At 45.6% G+C, this 14,344-nt stretch overlaps 1 protein-coding gene across 1 annotated transcript in view; it reads left to right on the top strand.

Annotated features, from left to right (window-relative positions):
• LOC122371500 overlaps window positions 1-14,344 on the top strand; it is a 43,767-nt gene that overhangs the window by 15,210 nt on the left and 14,213 nt on the right. Inside the window, exons 2-3 of the mRNA XM_043347877.1 lie at window positions 9,632-9,840; window positions 11,478-11,659. Coding sequence (XP_043203812.1) covers window positions 9,632-9,840; window positions 11,478-11,659 — 391 coding nt within the window. The remainder of the gene's footprint in view (window positions 1-9,631; window positions 9,841-11,477; window positions 11,660-14,344) is intronic.

Here is a 14,344-nt window from a genome sequence, read left to right as displayed (position 1 = left end):
GAACGCAATGAGAAATTCAATTCTTGCCATGCAAGACGGTGATAGGCAAATAACAAACAACAAAGATATTCTTGAACATCTTTCAAAACATTTGCAAACGAAATACCGAAAAAATATAAATAAGCACAATACAAAAGAATACCTTGAAAAACACATCGAGCGAGTGCTATCCGACGAACAAAGGATCGCTCTAGACACTCCAATATCGTTACAAGAACTACAAACAGCTTTAATGAGTATGAAAAAAGGCAGGTCACCGGGGTCAAATGGTTTTACATCAGATTTTTTCAAACATTTTTGGGAACTGTTAGGCATATTCCTCTTTCGAGCGTTTAAAGAAGGTCTGGTAAATAACAGTGCAATTATGTCTCACCAAGAAAGCGTAGTAACTCTTATTCCGAAACAGGGCAAGCCAAGGGATTCCGTAAAAGGATGGAGGCCCATATCTTTACTTAATGTTGACTTCAAAATTATATCTGGAGCCATCGCTAATAGACTTAAAAAGATAATGAATCACTTGATATCCCCAACTCAGACGGCATACATTAAGGGACGATATATCGGGGAAAACACGCGACTAGTGTACGATGTAATTGAACATGTGAATGCTTCATCCTCTTCCGGTATCATAATGGCAGTTGACTTCGAAGCCGCTTTCGACACGGTGTCGTGGGAGTTCCTAGCAGAAGCTCTTAATTATTATAATTTCGGGCCACATTTTGCTCATATGATCCAAACATTTTACCTAAACTCTCGCAACTTTTCTAGGATTCTTTTAAATGGATATTTAGGTCCCAAAATCAACATGGAGAGAGGTATACGACAAGGAGACCCCGTATCTGGATATTTATTTAATATGATAATGCAGCCCCTAACAAATCAACTAATGCAGTCGAGGGAGATGAAGGGGATACCCATAGGCGTAGGATTAGAAGTACGATTATCGCAATACGCTGACGATTTAATAGTATTTTCAAGCGCGGAACCGGAATCTATAAATGCGGTAATAAATGAACTAGACATATTTCATAAAGTATCTGGATTACGTGTTAATATAGATAAAACAAAATGTCTTCAAATCGGCAAAACAGTTGACTGTTCGTTTTTGAACATGTCAGGGTTGCAGAAAGTAAGCGAACTGAAAGTATTGGGAATAATCTTTTGCAATACAACCAACACCATCGTGGAAAAAAATATGTCTGAAGTATTACCTAAAGTAAGACAGGAAATAGCCCAATGGAGGCGACGAAATCTCACCTTGATAGGAAAGATAACAGTTGTAAAATCAATGGTTATTTCTAAACTAGTACATATTGTATCGTCATTGCCAACCCCAAACGAAAAGGACATTTCTTACATTAATAATATATTGTTCAAATATATCTGGAACGATGGTCCTGATAAAGTTAAAAGAAACAAGTTGGTACAAGATTACGATCACGGGGGTTTGAAAATGGTCGATATTAGGTCGTTTATAAAGAGCCTAAAAGTTAACTGGATAAAAAGACTATATTGGTCAACATCTGATGTTGTATGGGCTAACATAATCAAGAAAACTTTACCTCCTATTTGTGAACTAGTTTGCTACGGCACGGAGAAGTTGAGAAACATCTCGAATCATAGATTACGTAATACATTTTGGAAAGATGTGCTGAACGCCTGGGCGGATTTTTGTGCGGTCTTCCGAACAACACCAGAAAACGTTCTGACGGACAAGCTGTGGTATTCAGATCACAGCAAATTCCAAACGAGCATTGTAAAAGATTGGGATAGAAAGGGTTTGAGATTTGTTGCAGATTTGTATTCTAAGGATAGCGGATCATTTTTAGAACAACGAACTCTAAGTGAAACCTTTAACATCAAAATGTCGTTTCTATGCTATGAATCTTTAACCAGAAGTATACCGCATCATGTGGATAATACTGTTGTTGCCTGTAAAATCATTTACCCAATAATACCTTATAAAATAGCGCTACTCTCCCAGAAAACAAACACTTCACGCTTAGCATATAATGAATTCGTTTCTGCCCTGTTAAAACGAGAAACAAACCAGTCAACGCAAAATCATATTAAGCGTAAATGGAATAGAGATATAGGGTGTACGCATGAGGGCACGATGTATGATATTCGCCATGCGACTAGAAACACATACTTACAAACGTTCCATTATCGTATAATAAATAGAATAATATCTACAAACACTTTTTTGTATCGTATTGGAAAAGCAGAAAGTGCAGTTTGTACTTTTTGCAACGAGCGTGATGAAACGTTATGTCATATACTTTGGGAATGTAGAATAGTAAAAGACTTTATAAAAGATATAGTAGCATACTTTCGAAAAGAATACAATTTTATAGTAAATATCTCAGTGCAGTCGTGGATATTTCCAAGGCTAGCGGATGAAAGCGAAATAAATATATTAATATTCACATTAGCAAAACAAGTAATATTTAGGGCAAGACATAACACTCAGATTCCCAGCATACATCATTTTCATCACATACTTAAAAGAGAGGCTGAAAATGAAAGTAAATTCTTTTTAAGGCATAAGTCTACTGACAAGTTTTTGTCCAAGTGGGGCAACGTCTCGAATATTCTGTCACAGAATCTTCCCTCCGCACACAACCAACCTACATCCTAGATTTCTTTACCCATCCTTATTGGCCGGCCAATCTCTCCAGCACTCTCTGGTCGGCCTGCGCTCGCGGGACGTCTCGGTCGCTGCGGGTCGTCGGCGGGGGGCCGGTGGTTGGCGCTGGGTGGCAGCCGCTGCCTGGTGGTCCGTGTGCCCTGGCCGCCCTTCGCGGGGCGCCCGCTAGCGCGTCTGCCGCCGCCGCCGCCCGTGCTGTTTTGAGCTGTATCGGGCAATTTTCTTTTTACCGTTCTTGTTTTTCGTGTTTACTCCGCGTGTCATGAGAACTGGGACTGCGTTCCAGCGCTCAAGTGTCACCGGGACAGTTTTTTTTTTTTTTTTACCCGCCTCTGTCCTCCATTGTGCGTCGTGAGGACAGGGAACTGTTCGCTGATGTGTCAGCTGTGTGTTCCCTGTGGGACTCGTCTGATTGAACGAATATACGATAAAAAAAAAAAGATTGGTAAAACCCTACATTATTTTAGCGGTGGGCTGTACGTACAATGCAGGTCATTATGTAGACCGGATGCTTACATAATTACTACCTACGTTCATGCTGTTCATGCCTGTTTGCCAGGTACTTAACTACATACCTATCTCCCGAAAAGGCCTGTTTGGCGCACACGACTAAAAAGTAGCAGAACACTTCTTGTAGTTGCATTGAAAACTATTTTGATGACGCTCACTGCGTGGTATAGGTATTCTTTTTTCGAGAAAAAAAAACGAATAGCATTAAGGTTATATATGCATTCACTTGGAAATCATAACACAGACACTCACGACTCACGTTGCTTTGCCCTTTCCATTGTTTCTACCAACAAACAATTTTTCGACCACTGTAGCAAGAAAAAGCAAGCTTGTTTCTTGGGAATACAAAATTCTGTCTATTAACGCCAAATTTAGTGGAGAATTTACACGATAGACGATAGTGAGCCTGAGCCCAATAGTTATATTGGGCTCATATGTAGACGATAATGAGCCCAATATAACTAAAAGTTATGGCTTATGCCTTGCGCTGATTGGTTTTATGACTTGTGAGTGATCGATAACAAAGCATTCTAGTTATTCTCGGTTTTGTCGAATAAGTGCCTCATCTATGAGGGTATGGCTAAGGAGTCTCCCGCACGGGCTCGTGCGGTGTGCCTGCAAATACTTGTACTTGTAATACTTGCAAATTAAACAGATCCCGTGGATCAGCGAATCGTTTAGGAAACATTATCTTAATTATTTCGGCACCCAGTGTTGAAACATTTGTTACGGAGCGAGCGAAGCGAGCGGAGTCTTTCCTTAGATTAACGGAAAATTCTGAGTATGAGCGGCCGGCCGGCCGGCCGGCCGACCGTGGTCACGATTTTGCGACGCTTATATCTCACCAACCACTTGACCGATTTACACGCGGCAATTTTTGTAGGGTAGCTTTATTCCTTCTACCAAGTATTGGACTATTCCCGATGCATGTGGGTGACCCCTTATGCACGTGCCACGTGCAAAACGAAGAGGTGTCACTTTTGTAATTGTTGCAATATCTCTTGTAATTGTTGCAATATCTCGGCAACTACTTGGCCGATTGCGCTGAAAGTTGGCATGTAGGTAGGCACCCACTAGGCAATGCATATCCATGTGCCAGAGTTGGGGTGCTGCTACACGTGCGCACGTGCAGGGGTCGATTCGAGATCTCGAGAACGGCTGGACCGATGGCGCTCAAATTTGGTACATGGCTAGGGACCGGTTAGTAGGGTGCCGTGCAAAAGTCAGTTGGAACCCATTTTGCACATGCGCACGTGCAGGGTGCCGCTTTCAGATCTCGAGAACGGCTGGGCCGATTGTGCTCAAATTTGGCACATCGCTAGAGACCGGTTAGTAGGGTGCCGTGCACAAGTCAGCAGGAGGTACCCCCTCGAAATTTCGCACGTGCAAGGCTCACCCTCTTGCTCGCTCCGTTAGTCGCCCCAAAAGGCGTTATACTGGTCATATTTTAGTATGCTACTTGTTTTTTTCCGTTTCTAATGGTGCTTTAAAAGGTGTGTCGCATTTTTATGTATGCTTTATTTACGCTATTAGGGCATGACAGGTACCTTTACGGTACCATGTAATAACATCTGAGCTGAGAGGACATGTATAGGTACATGTTACCTATAGGTAATTGGGCAATGACCTGTTGTGTATGTGGCCTGTAGGTACTCGTACATAGGTACCTACTGTAGGTACATACAGTGGCAGCACTGGCACTGGCAGGCAGCGCTGAGCAGTGCACTGAGGGCAGCAACACTGGCAGCAGCCAGTGCTGAGCCATGGGAGCCCGATGGGTGGGGAGTGGCGGAACATCGATCTGCCCCCGAGTGTACCAATGAACAGTTCACCCTCGCGGGCACGGGGGCTTCCCCCTCACGAATATTGGCGATATCTCCCGAACGCTTAGGGATAGTAAAGCGAAACTTTCTGTGTCTTTTTTCCTCATTAATTTGACATCTTCTGGAGTAAAAATGTTTGACCTAGCTCCCTTGATGACGTCACAGGGTCGATTTTTCTAGACCCCTGCACAGCAATGAGCAAACATCGGTGCCAAAGACTTGAACTTCAAATAGCTGCCAAAAATAGAGTTTAAGAGACAAAAAACACTAGCACGGTTGTGTAGCACTTGACCTAAGAAAAATACAAAACTAGTTTTCTTTACACATGAAATGTCGTATATGATAGAGTCGTAGCCGCTGATCACGAATCTGGCATCCATTTTGCTCTAAGCATCCATTTAGAGTTTCAGGATGGCAAAATTATATTAATTGTTATGGATGACTTGAATCAGTGAAATAATATCTAGATACTCTCCCGTTACCTTGACCTTGGAGCAGCCTTGTATCGTAAGATTAACCACAAATACGGGCCTGATAACCTTCAAAAAATTTTCAAAGCATCTTGGAATTAAGTATACAAGATATACGAGAAAGTGCAGCGTTTGAGGTCAATTTTGAGCGTGATCTTTACCCTGACCTTCAGTTGTGCACATCATCACAACCCTCAGATTCTCTTCTTTTGTTTTACACCCATTTTGCCGGTTTTATGCATCTTACCGTCCTCTGAAACACTTACTTTGATATAACTACACTTTTGCCAGTTTTTGCCTTTGACCTTAACCTCTGACCTTGAAAATCGACCTGAGGTCAAAAATTGTAGGTGCTTTATAATCGTCTAGTAAAGACCTTTCGTTTGGTACCACTTTTGTTTCCGTATGTTGACAGGGGCTAAAAACGCCCCCGGGCTGCAGTGGTTAGGATTACCTACTCCCCGGGCCCGGCCGGGTTAACCCGCGCACCACTGTGGTCTGTGTATAACACGCCCTACTGGGGAGGGGGCTACCTCCTAACTCCGAAACTACTGGGCCGATCGTCAAAATTCAAACGGCATCTGATAGCCCCGGAAAAACTGTCGAGCGAAACCTAATTTCATTGACCTCAAGGTCACCGATGACGTCGCAGGTCAGGTCAAAGTAAAAATTATCGATATTTGGCTTGTTCACATTTTGGGCTCTGGCTGCCGGCTTACAAGTCAGATCAGGCTGAGTTTTGGTTTACGCACTCGTGAACAGATGCTTTAGATACCCTGAGGGTACCAAACTTGTACTTTGATTTTCAGGTCAGGGTCAGGTCATCATAGGTCACGGAAATCTTATGTCAGAAGTCGGTCACGTGACACATGTTTTATGGTCCATTTAGGCCACAGATTTCGAATTCGGTGTCGCCTGTGTCATTTAAGGCCATTTTCACCTGAATATAGCTGAGGTCAGGTCACTTTCAGGTTAAAAAAGGTCAAATTTCAAAGTTAAAATTTTTGAATAAAAAACATGTCTATCGGATGCAGTTTGAGCTCAGGAACACGATGGTGCTATTTATATTGATGTATGTACGATGTCAAATTCGTACAGAAAAATTGATTTGAAAAAAAAATTGAAATTGTGAAATTTTTGCTATAATGCGTATAACTTGGCCATTTTTGAAGATATTTGGCTACAAATTGCTAGAGTAAGTTATAACCATGCGTTCTATCATACATATTCCGTTTTTTTTCGAAAAGTAAAAAAATATTGAAAAAATATAAAAATACAAATTTTGAATTTTGATATAACTTTTTTTCAAAATTTTCGAAATTTTGAAAATTCGAGATAGCAGTTTGATAGCGCAGTCCATTCTGAGTCCTATCATGCAAAGACATTGGATCTAGCTCAAAAACTTAGCTCTTGGGAGCGATTCCCGTGGTTCAATGTTTTGCGTCGAAATCGGCCGAACATGACGTCACTCTGACGTCATTTCCGGCCGACCTATGATAGATACGAAGTTCAAATTTTGACAGAAGGTGTCAAATTGATGCAGCCGAAGGTACTGAAAGTTTGGCGGCGATACGTCAAGCGGTTTAGAAGTTATTGCAGAAAAACGGGAGGGGGCTATGAATACCCCCCCCCCCCCAGTGGGGCGCGGGTTACCAAGAAACAACTAAAAAGGCATATCGTTGTGGTATACTGTGCCTATAAGGCACAATAGTACTACTGAGCTTATCGAAAGTAGGCAAGCAGTTAGCTCATGAACAGTTGATGTGCTCGAATTGATATTGACACGTGACAAGCGTGCCTGCTCTTGATCGTCTAGATCTTTCAAGACTTATCTTTGTCCCATTTACCACACATATTTCCAGCTGGAAATGTGTCACTACGCTATCAAGCTATATCTTGCAACGATTGCACAACATCGACTAATGTCCACTCTTGCTCACCTGTAAACCACTCATGCTCACTCACGTCCTCCGAAGTCCGAACCAGTCTCTACCGGTCTCGGTGCAGGGATCTGCCCCTACCCAGTCTGCCGACCGGGGCGGAGGTGCGGCTCTATCCTACACGTGGATGGGTCGGGGTAAAAACGGCGTCTGCCCGGCGCGTCGCATGCGAGGCACGCCTCCGTCGATGAGCATCGGCTGACGTAACCGGCCCGGCGGCTTCGGCACGGCACCGCCGCGCGTTCCGGCCTCTCCGACCAGAGCAGCAGCTTTTTGTCGGCGTGCCAGCGTTTTGTAGTCCCGATTCGATACATTAGCGCGACATTGTGAGAACCAAACGTGGCCTTGTTGGCTGCGGTAAGATGCGCTGTTATTAAATTAGGTACTAATTTCAGGGAAAAATTATTAACTTTTGTTTTGCTTCAACTTTGAGCAGTTTAATAGATTTAGGAATGAGTGTATTGAAATGATGCTGTTCGCAAAGAATATTGAACGCGAATTTGATGTCATTTGTCAACCGCCGATTTTCATGATAAAGAATACGAGTGGGTTGTGGGCAGCAGAGATTAACCAATTTGGTGAAGGAAACGAGTCTCAGTGGCCTTCACTCTCGAAGTGGAGGCTCAAACGTCTATAGTACCCGCCTTTTTTGTATCTGTCTGGGTGTGGGGCGCATAGCGACACAAATAGCCGTCCCACATCAGCCAGCGACTGAAATCCACAGCCGTATTATTTTGGCTGGGAACCAGCGGCTACGTTTTCAGGTTACCTACGTCGTAATTGTGAGGTGACATGCACGAATACAAGCTTCTAGGTACAGGTCTCGCGGGTTTTAGCGGTAGGTTTTGCACCTAGAAAATTTAGTGTACTTCAGGCTATATCTTCGTCGTCTTAAGCTTCATAGTGTTGAAGATACGATCGACTTATTGGTTCACAAGCCGGCCATGATCGTGTAAAATGGCTTCATCGTAGATCGATCAGTTTCTGAGATATAACCGGAAATGTAAAAGTGCAAAATCTACCGCTTAATCTCGCGAGAGCCGTATGTACATATTGCGCAAATGTGATGTAAAGAAGAAGAAGCCAAATTTGGCAGCTTCTCGTGATGCGCTGTTTCTTTCAGATTCGATGATAACCGCAGTTGGACTGCAATAAAACGTCATACAACTGCGCGAGAGTTAGCTGGAAGTGTCATTACGCAATGCGTAAAACGTCACGCAGCCTTGCAAACATCAGCTGATGTCCGCGGTTTCCTGCTCGCCGTGCGAGCCTGGCTATTAATACCTATCCGAACCATAGTTACAAACATAGATCCGAGCTTTTCATCGAATGTATCATTCTGATTAGTCATAGGCGATATACTGATCGATGTATGTAAGTACATGTTCAGTCGGATTAAAGTGATGAAGACATGTACTCCGTTTTGTTGTGACTTGTTTTGTTGCATTGTTTGTTGTTTTGTTGTTATTTGTTGCACACCTACAAGCAAGCACCTGTATTATACATACATATAGGTATGTGGTCTCCTCGTCGGCTTTTAATTTAGCATAGAAGTTAAAACTTTCTGCCAAGAACTGTCGGCACTACATTCCGTAGGAAGATATGCACTATAGGAGTGTGAGAGGGGACGTTGTGGGTGCCTCAGTAGGTATTTGAGGTTGCAGAGACCGGTCTGAATCAGCTCAGGCGCTGCTGACAAGACACATAAACATTGGACAAAGACAAAACCAGGCTGGCGCGGAAGACGGTCTGCTCAGGGAACTCGGAGGGGGAGGGGGTGGTTGCGGGGGGAGGGAGTAGAAAGCAGGATTCACAGCTGCATCAAAACAAACCCAAGGCCTCCCGTTAGTTGGCAGACGTTCACTGTTTGCTGTGGAGGAAGCATTGTTATGGTAGCCTCTGTTACCATGCTGTGTTTCGAGGTTATGCAGGAGGAATGACTTCAAGCCAGGGAGGTGATACAATGCTTCATGTGTTATATCTGTCACTTACATGTGTTGTGACCTCATGGACCTATGAACTCAGACCACCTCGATCTATTGAAATCTGGCTCGATACCAACGGCACCCAACGAGCCCGGCAGCTGTGTTCATAATCAGTCACCGCCTGACCCCGCGCCAGTCAGCTTGACCTTCTCCCCAGTAGCCACCTGACCCCGCAGTGGCCTTCTCTAGCCCCCTGACCCCTCTCTCCGGTCAGTGACCCCTCCTCCAATGACCGGTGACTCGTTGACCTCAGGTCGGACCGGCTACGGCGCCGGCACCTCGGACGGCCTGCGCACGCCGATGCGCTGTCTGCGGCTGTTCGTGTTCGCTTTCCTGCTGCCGTGCGCGCTGATCGCCGTGCCGCTCTACCAGAGGAAGGTGTCGCTGGCGCCGCGCGTCTACACCATGACCGCCTCGGACATGAGGGAGGTTCAGGACGGCATCTCCAGCGTCTGGTGTGAGGTAGGTGGGGGAGGGCCGCAGGACAGGGCGGCGCACAGGGGAGTGCGGCGCGATTGAAATGTTTGGTTATTATTTGTTATTTATTTTTCGGTTCACCCGACAACCACAAACAAGTGGGCATTACGACGGGAACTGGCAAAGGCACAGATAACGCAGCCTCGCACCGTTCGCACATATCATACAAGATTGTTAACGTCATATCTTGTATGACTGTTATGTGTGTGCGACGTGCGTAAATTGTCTTTTAGTGAACTATTGGATCATTGGTCCATCGGTCGTTTCCAGAAAAAGAGCTACGTAAAAATGCTTATATTTGGGTACGCTGAACTGAAAGTAACGAGTTTGTTTATAGATGCTAGTATACGTAAGTGTTGTTTATGTACGGTATCAGCTTCAGAGCTCTATCTCTGTGTGCACTGTCAGATCAAATCTGATGCATCAGCCACCTATCTTTTCTACGTCATCGATACTTTTCCGTAATGTTGATAAGATAGTCCTCGGTATTTGCTTTATGCTCTTCTGCCTGTTGCTCAGAAGGGTGGTCTTTTCATTGGGACTACTGCGGGGTGCGAATATGTGCCTGTTCCACCACCAGACCACGCCAATAGACGGGGTCATGACCGTTAACCCAATGCCGCAAAGTGACGTGTCGCACCAATGATTCAATCACGAACGTCCGGCGGCCAGTGCAGCTCATCTAGTGCCGGACGTTTGAACGTTCCCGGTGCCTCAGCTAGCAACAGCTGGCTGATCACGTGCCTGCTGAATGGTCTACCGCCGGTCAGTCACCGCCCCCGGCGGCGGGTCTCAGCTGACCTTGACCTTAGGTTATCTGCTCCGAGCACCGGCCGCGGACCGGACGATAAGTAGGTCATCCGTCCCAGACCGCCGTCAACGGAGACCGATTGAGGAAGATTGGGTGGGTGATTCATCGTTAATATCGTGCAAAATTGTGTTTGAAAATGTCCTCGGGCATTGTTCATTGAAGGTGATACCCTGCTATGTAGATGACGATTGATTTAATGATACTGTAATTCACCTGACGGTTGTTTGACTTGATTTCCATCCCAAGAGCGTACTTTTGTCAAAATATAACAGCGATCTCTTGAAAGTTTTAATCGGAAAATGTGATGTTTCTTCCAGCTACGAAAGCTCCCGACTGCGCCTATGGTCACTGGTCAAGGGACTATCAGTGAAGTGTGATTTTGATGCAGTCCCCGTTTTACTTGTCAAACACTCTTTGTCAGTACAAGGGTAAAAATGGCAGCTCTTTTGTGATTTTTTATTGCGTATAACGCGCATAATCTAACCAGGAAAGATACAAATAAGCAGACATGAACAGGGTCTTTCAACTCTAGCCAGCGGATCCGCGCTTGCAAATCTGCTGCTAAACTGACGGAAAATCAGACAATACTTCCTGAATGCCTGAGACCCAAGATGATCATCATTATGCTCAGGTTCTTCTGTAGTCACCCGCCACCGTTCGCTCCCAGTTCCCATCGTCTCAGTTTTAGTACCCCCTCGCTACCCCGCCATTACAGACTGAGTTTTAACCCCCGCCACCTCCCCCCCCCCCCCGCCCACCCATACACACCTTCCCAGGCTCATCTATCTGATCGTTCCCCCACCGTTTGCAGGCGCAGGAGCTGACCAGTGAAGCGCCGTTCACATCGTACCGGGCCCACGGCCACCTGCCGCAGCACAGCCGGCGCGTGCCGGTCACACTGCGCCATCGGCTCACCCTCACTGACGACGTCAGAGAGTTCTGGGGCTTCTACCTGCTCAGGGGATCCAGGATCTCCGTCTCCGCCTGCGCCAGGTAGGCGGGCGAGCACGCCACGGGAGAGGGTGAAATGGATTATGAGGACTAGGGCGGTCGGTAACTCGTAGTCGTCACGGACCCGACGCAGGCAGTCCAGACGGTAAAGACAGGAGGCTTACAGCGACATCTGTGGAAAAGGTAGGGCAGGTGGCGCTGCCGACTTTCGTCTGGGGCATGTCCGTGCCATGCCTCAAGCTGAGCTGCAGCCTGCAACGCATTGTTCCATGTTTATCAAGGCAATATGACTCTTGCTTCTGCTACGTGTGATAAATTTGTCAGCTGATTTTATCAGCATTATATAATATAATTGACTTGCCTTGTGAATATTACGACAGTTATGCCTACCTTCAGTGGTAATCGGGCTCATGCATCTGCAAATATGAATAAATAAATCTGTTAGCTTTAGGATACCAGGTAAACCCAAACTACACATTTGCCGTGTTTCTATGAAGCATTCAATAGAATGGCATGGCCAATGTCAGCTGGCATCGTGATCATGGCCTTCGCCGTACAGGCGCTCGATCCAAGTCCTCCGGCACAGCATGCATTCAGGCGCACACTACTGCTGCCATCTAGTGGTAGAAATGTCGTCAGCCTAGGCGGCGCTGTGAAACTAAGGAGCGTGCGCGCACCTCGCTTCATTTCGTCATGCCGGTGGATGGTGAATGGATGATGGATCCTTCCTGAGGGGATGCGAATGGATGGTTGACCCTATCCAAGTGGATGGTGAACACTTATGCTTATCGGTCTATTGCACATGCGCATGCTAAGCAATCTAAGCATCATATAGGTAGGTACTAGGCATGTATTTTTATTTGATGCATGTGTATTTTGTTTCATTATCGCTTATCATTTCATTCACCGAGGCCTGCGAGGGCTGGAGTTTTACAAACAATTTCGGCATTTTAACATAAGCCCTGTGGCATTTCATGGTAAGAATGATTATGGTATCCAAATTAGTCATCATATCCCTGCCAATAAGTTTCAGCATGTGTCAGCTAATTTGTCAGGTGAATAATCTCTCTTTTTGATTTTTGTCTTGATTTTCATATTGAAGGATAATTTACACCCATATTATTCAATAAAGTGGGCCTAATTAAAAGACACATGCTTTAGAATCCAAGTCTGTAGAATATTGGACCATCGGTATAATTGTTCAGTTAGAAACGTGCCGCCTGAATTTTAAACCAGTATAACGCCTTTTGGGGCGACTAACGGAGCGAGCGAGAGGGTGGGCCTTGCACGTGGGAAATTTCGAGGGGGTACCTCCAACTGACTTCTGCACGGCACCTTACTAACCGGTCTCTAGCGATGTGCCAAATTAGAGCACAATCGGCCCAGCCGTTCTCGAGATCTGGAAGCGGCACCCTGCACGTGCGCACGTGCAAAATGGGTCCCAACTGACTTGTGCACGGCACCCTACTAACTGGTCCCTAACCGTGTACCAAATTTGAGCGCCATCGGTCCAGCCGTTCTCGAGATCTGGAAACGACCCCTGCACGTGCGCACGTGCAGCAGCACCCCAACTCATGGCACACGGATATGCAGTGCCTAGTGGGTGCCTACCTACATGCCAACTTTCAGCGCAATCGGCCAAGTAGTTACCGAGATATTGCAACAATTACAAAACTGACACCTCTTCGTTTTGCACGTGGCACGTGCATAAGGGGTCACCCACATGCATCGGGAATAGTCCAATACTTGGTAGAAGGAATGAAGCTACCCTACAAAAATTACCGCATGTAAATCGGTCAAGTGGTTGCTGAGATATAAGCCTCGCAAAAGCGTCCGCACGGCCGGCCGGCCGGCCGGCCGGCCGCTCATACTCAGAAATTTCCGTTAATCTAAAGGCGGCCGCACACTAGGCCATTCGGCGGGCGACATTCCGCAAAAACGCAATTCCGTGGCGACATTACGCTTTCGTGGACGCCGAATCAGCTGCCGAAACGACAAAATTATCAGCCGACCGCTGCCAGCTAGCTGTCCGCGGGTAGAGTGCGCATGCGCGCGAACAGCCGCGGAGTTGCGGAAAAAGCTGGACCGGTTGACCGGTTCAGCTTTTTCCTCGGCGACGCCGCGGACACCCGAAATTGTGGAACTTGAAACTCACCAACTATTGATGGAGCAGCCGAGAAATAGACTTCACTTGATAAAAAATCGTAGCGGCACTTCTTTCCCCATATTAAATGGTTTTTATACACTTCATTGGTTATTGCAATAATGGGTTACTATGTGCCTCTCCACAATTGTCTTTAGGTTTCTTGCATTTGTCGACAAACACGGTTGTTTACATTAATCACGAGCTTTATTTTTTGCAACTTTCTCCAGAAATTATGTCAAATGAATAGATATTCAAAACTTTATTGTACAGAAATATAGCATAATCGCATTAAATAAGCAAATATTGTTTTCGCTTAAATGTATTTAGTTTGCATTCGTTTATATTTATCATAAAATGTTTCACATAAAGTTCCTGAAAATACTAAGTAGAAAATCGCACCGCCGAATGGTCCTGTAAACTGCTGAAAACAAGCGGAAAGCCGCTGTAGGAATGTCGCCCGCGACATTCCGCTTTTGCGGAATCTCGCCCGCCGAATGGCCCAGTGTGCGGCCGCCTTAAGGAAAGACTCCGCTCGCTTCGCTCGCTCCGTAACGACTTCTTATATGGCGACTTTAATTGGG

The sequence above is a fragment of the Amphibalanus amphitrite genome, unplaced genomic scaffold (genome assembly GCF_019059575.1).
Source record: "Amphibalanus amphitrite isolate SeventyFive unplaced genomic scaffold, NRLGWU_Aamphi_draft 001250F_arrow, whole genome shotgun sequence".
Lineage (NCBI taxonomy): Eukaryota > Metazoa > Arthropoda > Thecostraca > Balanomorpha > Balanidae > Amphibalanus > Amphibalanus amphitrite.
Note: the sequence above shows the minus strand (reverse complement) of the source record. Positions and strands in the feature narration are given on the sequence as shown.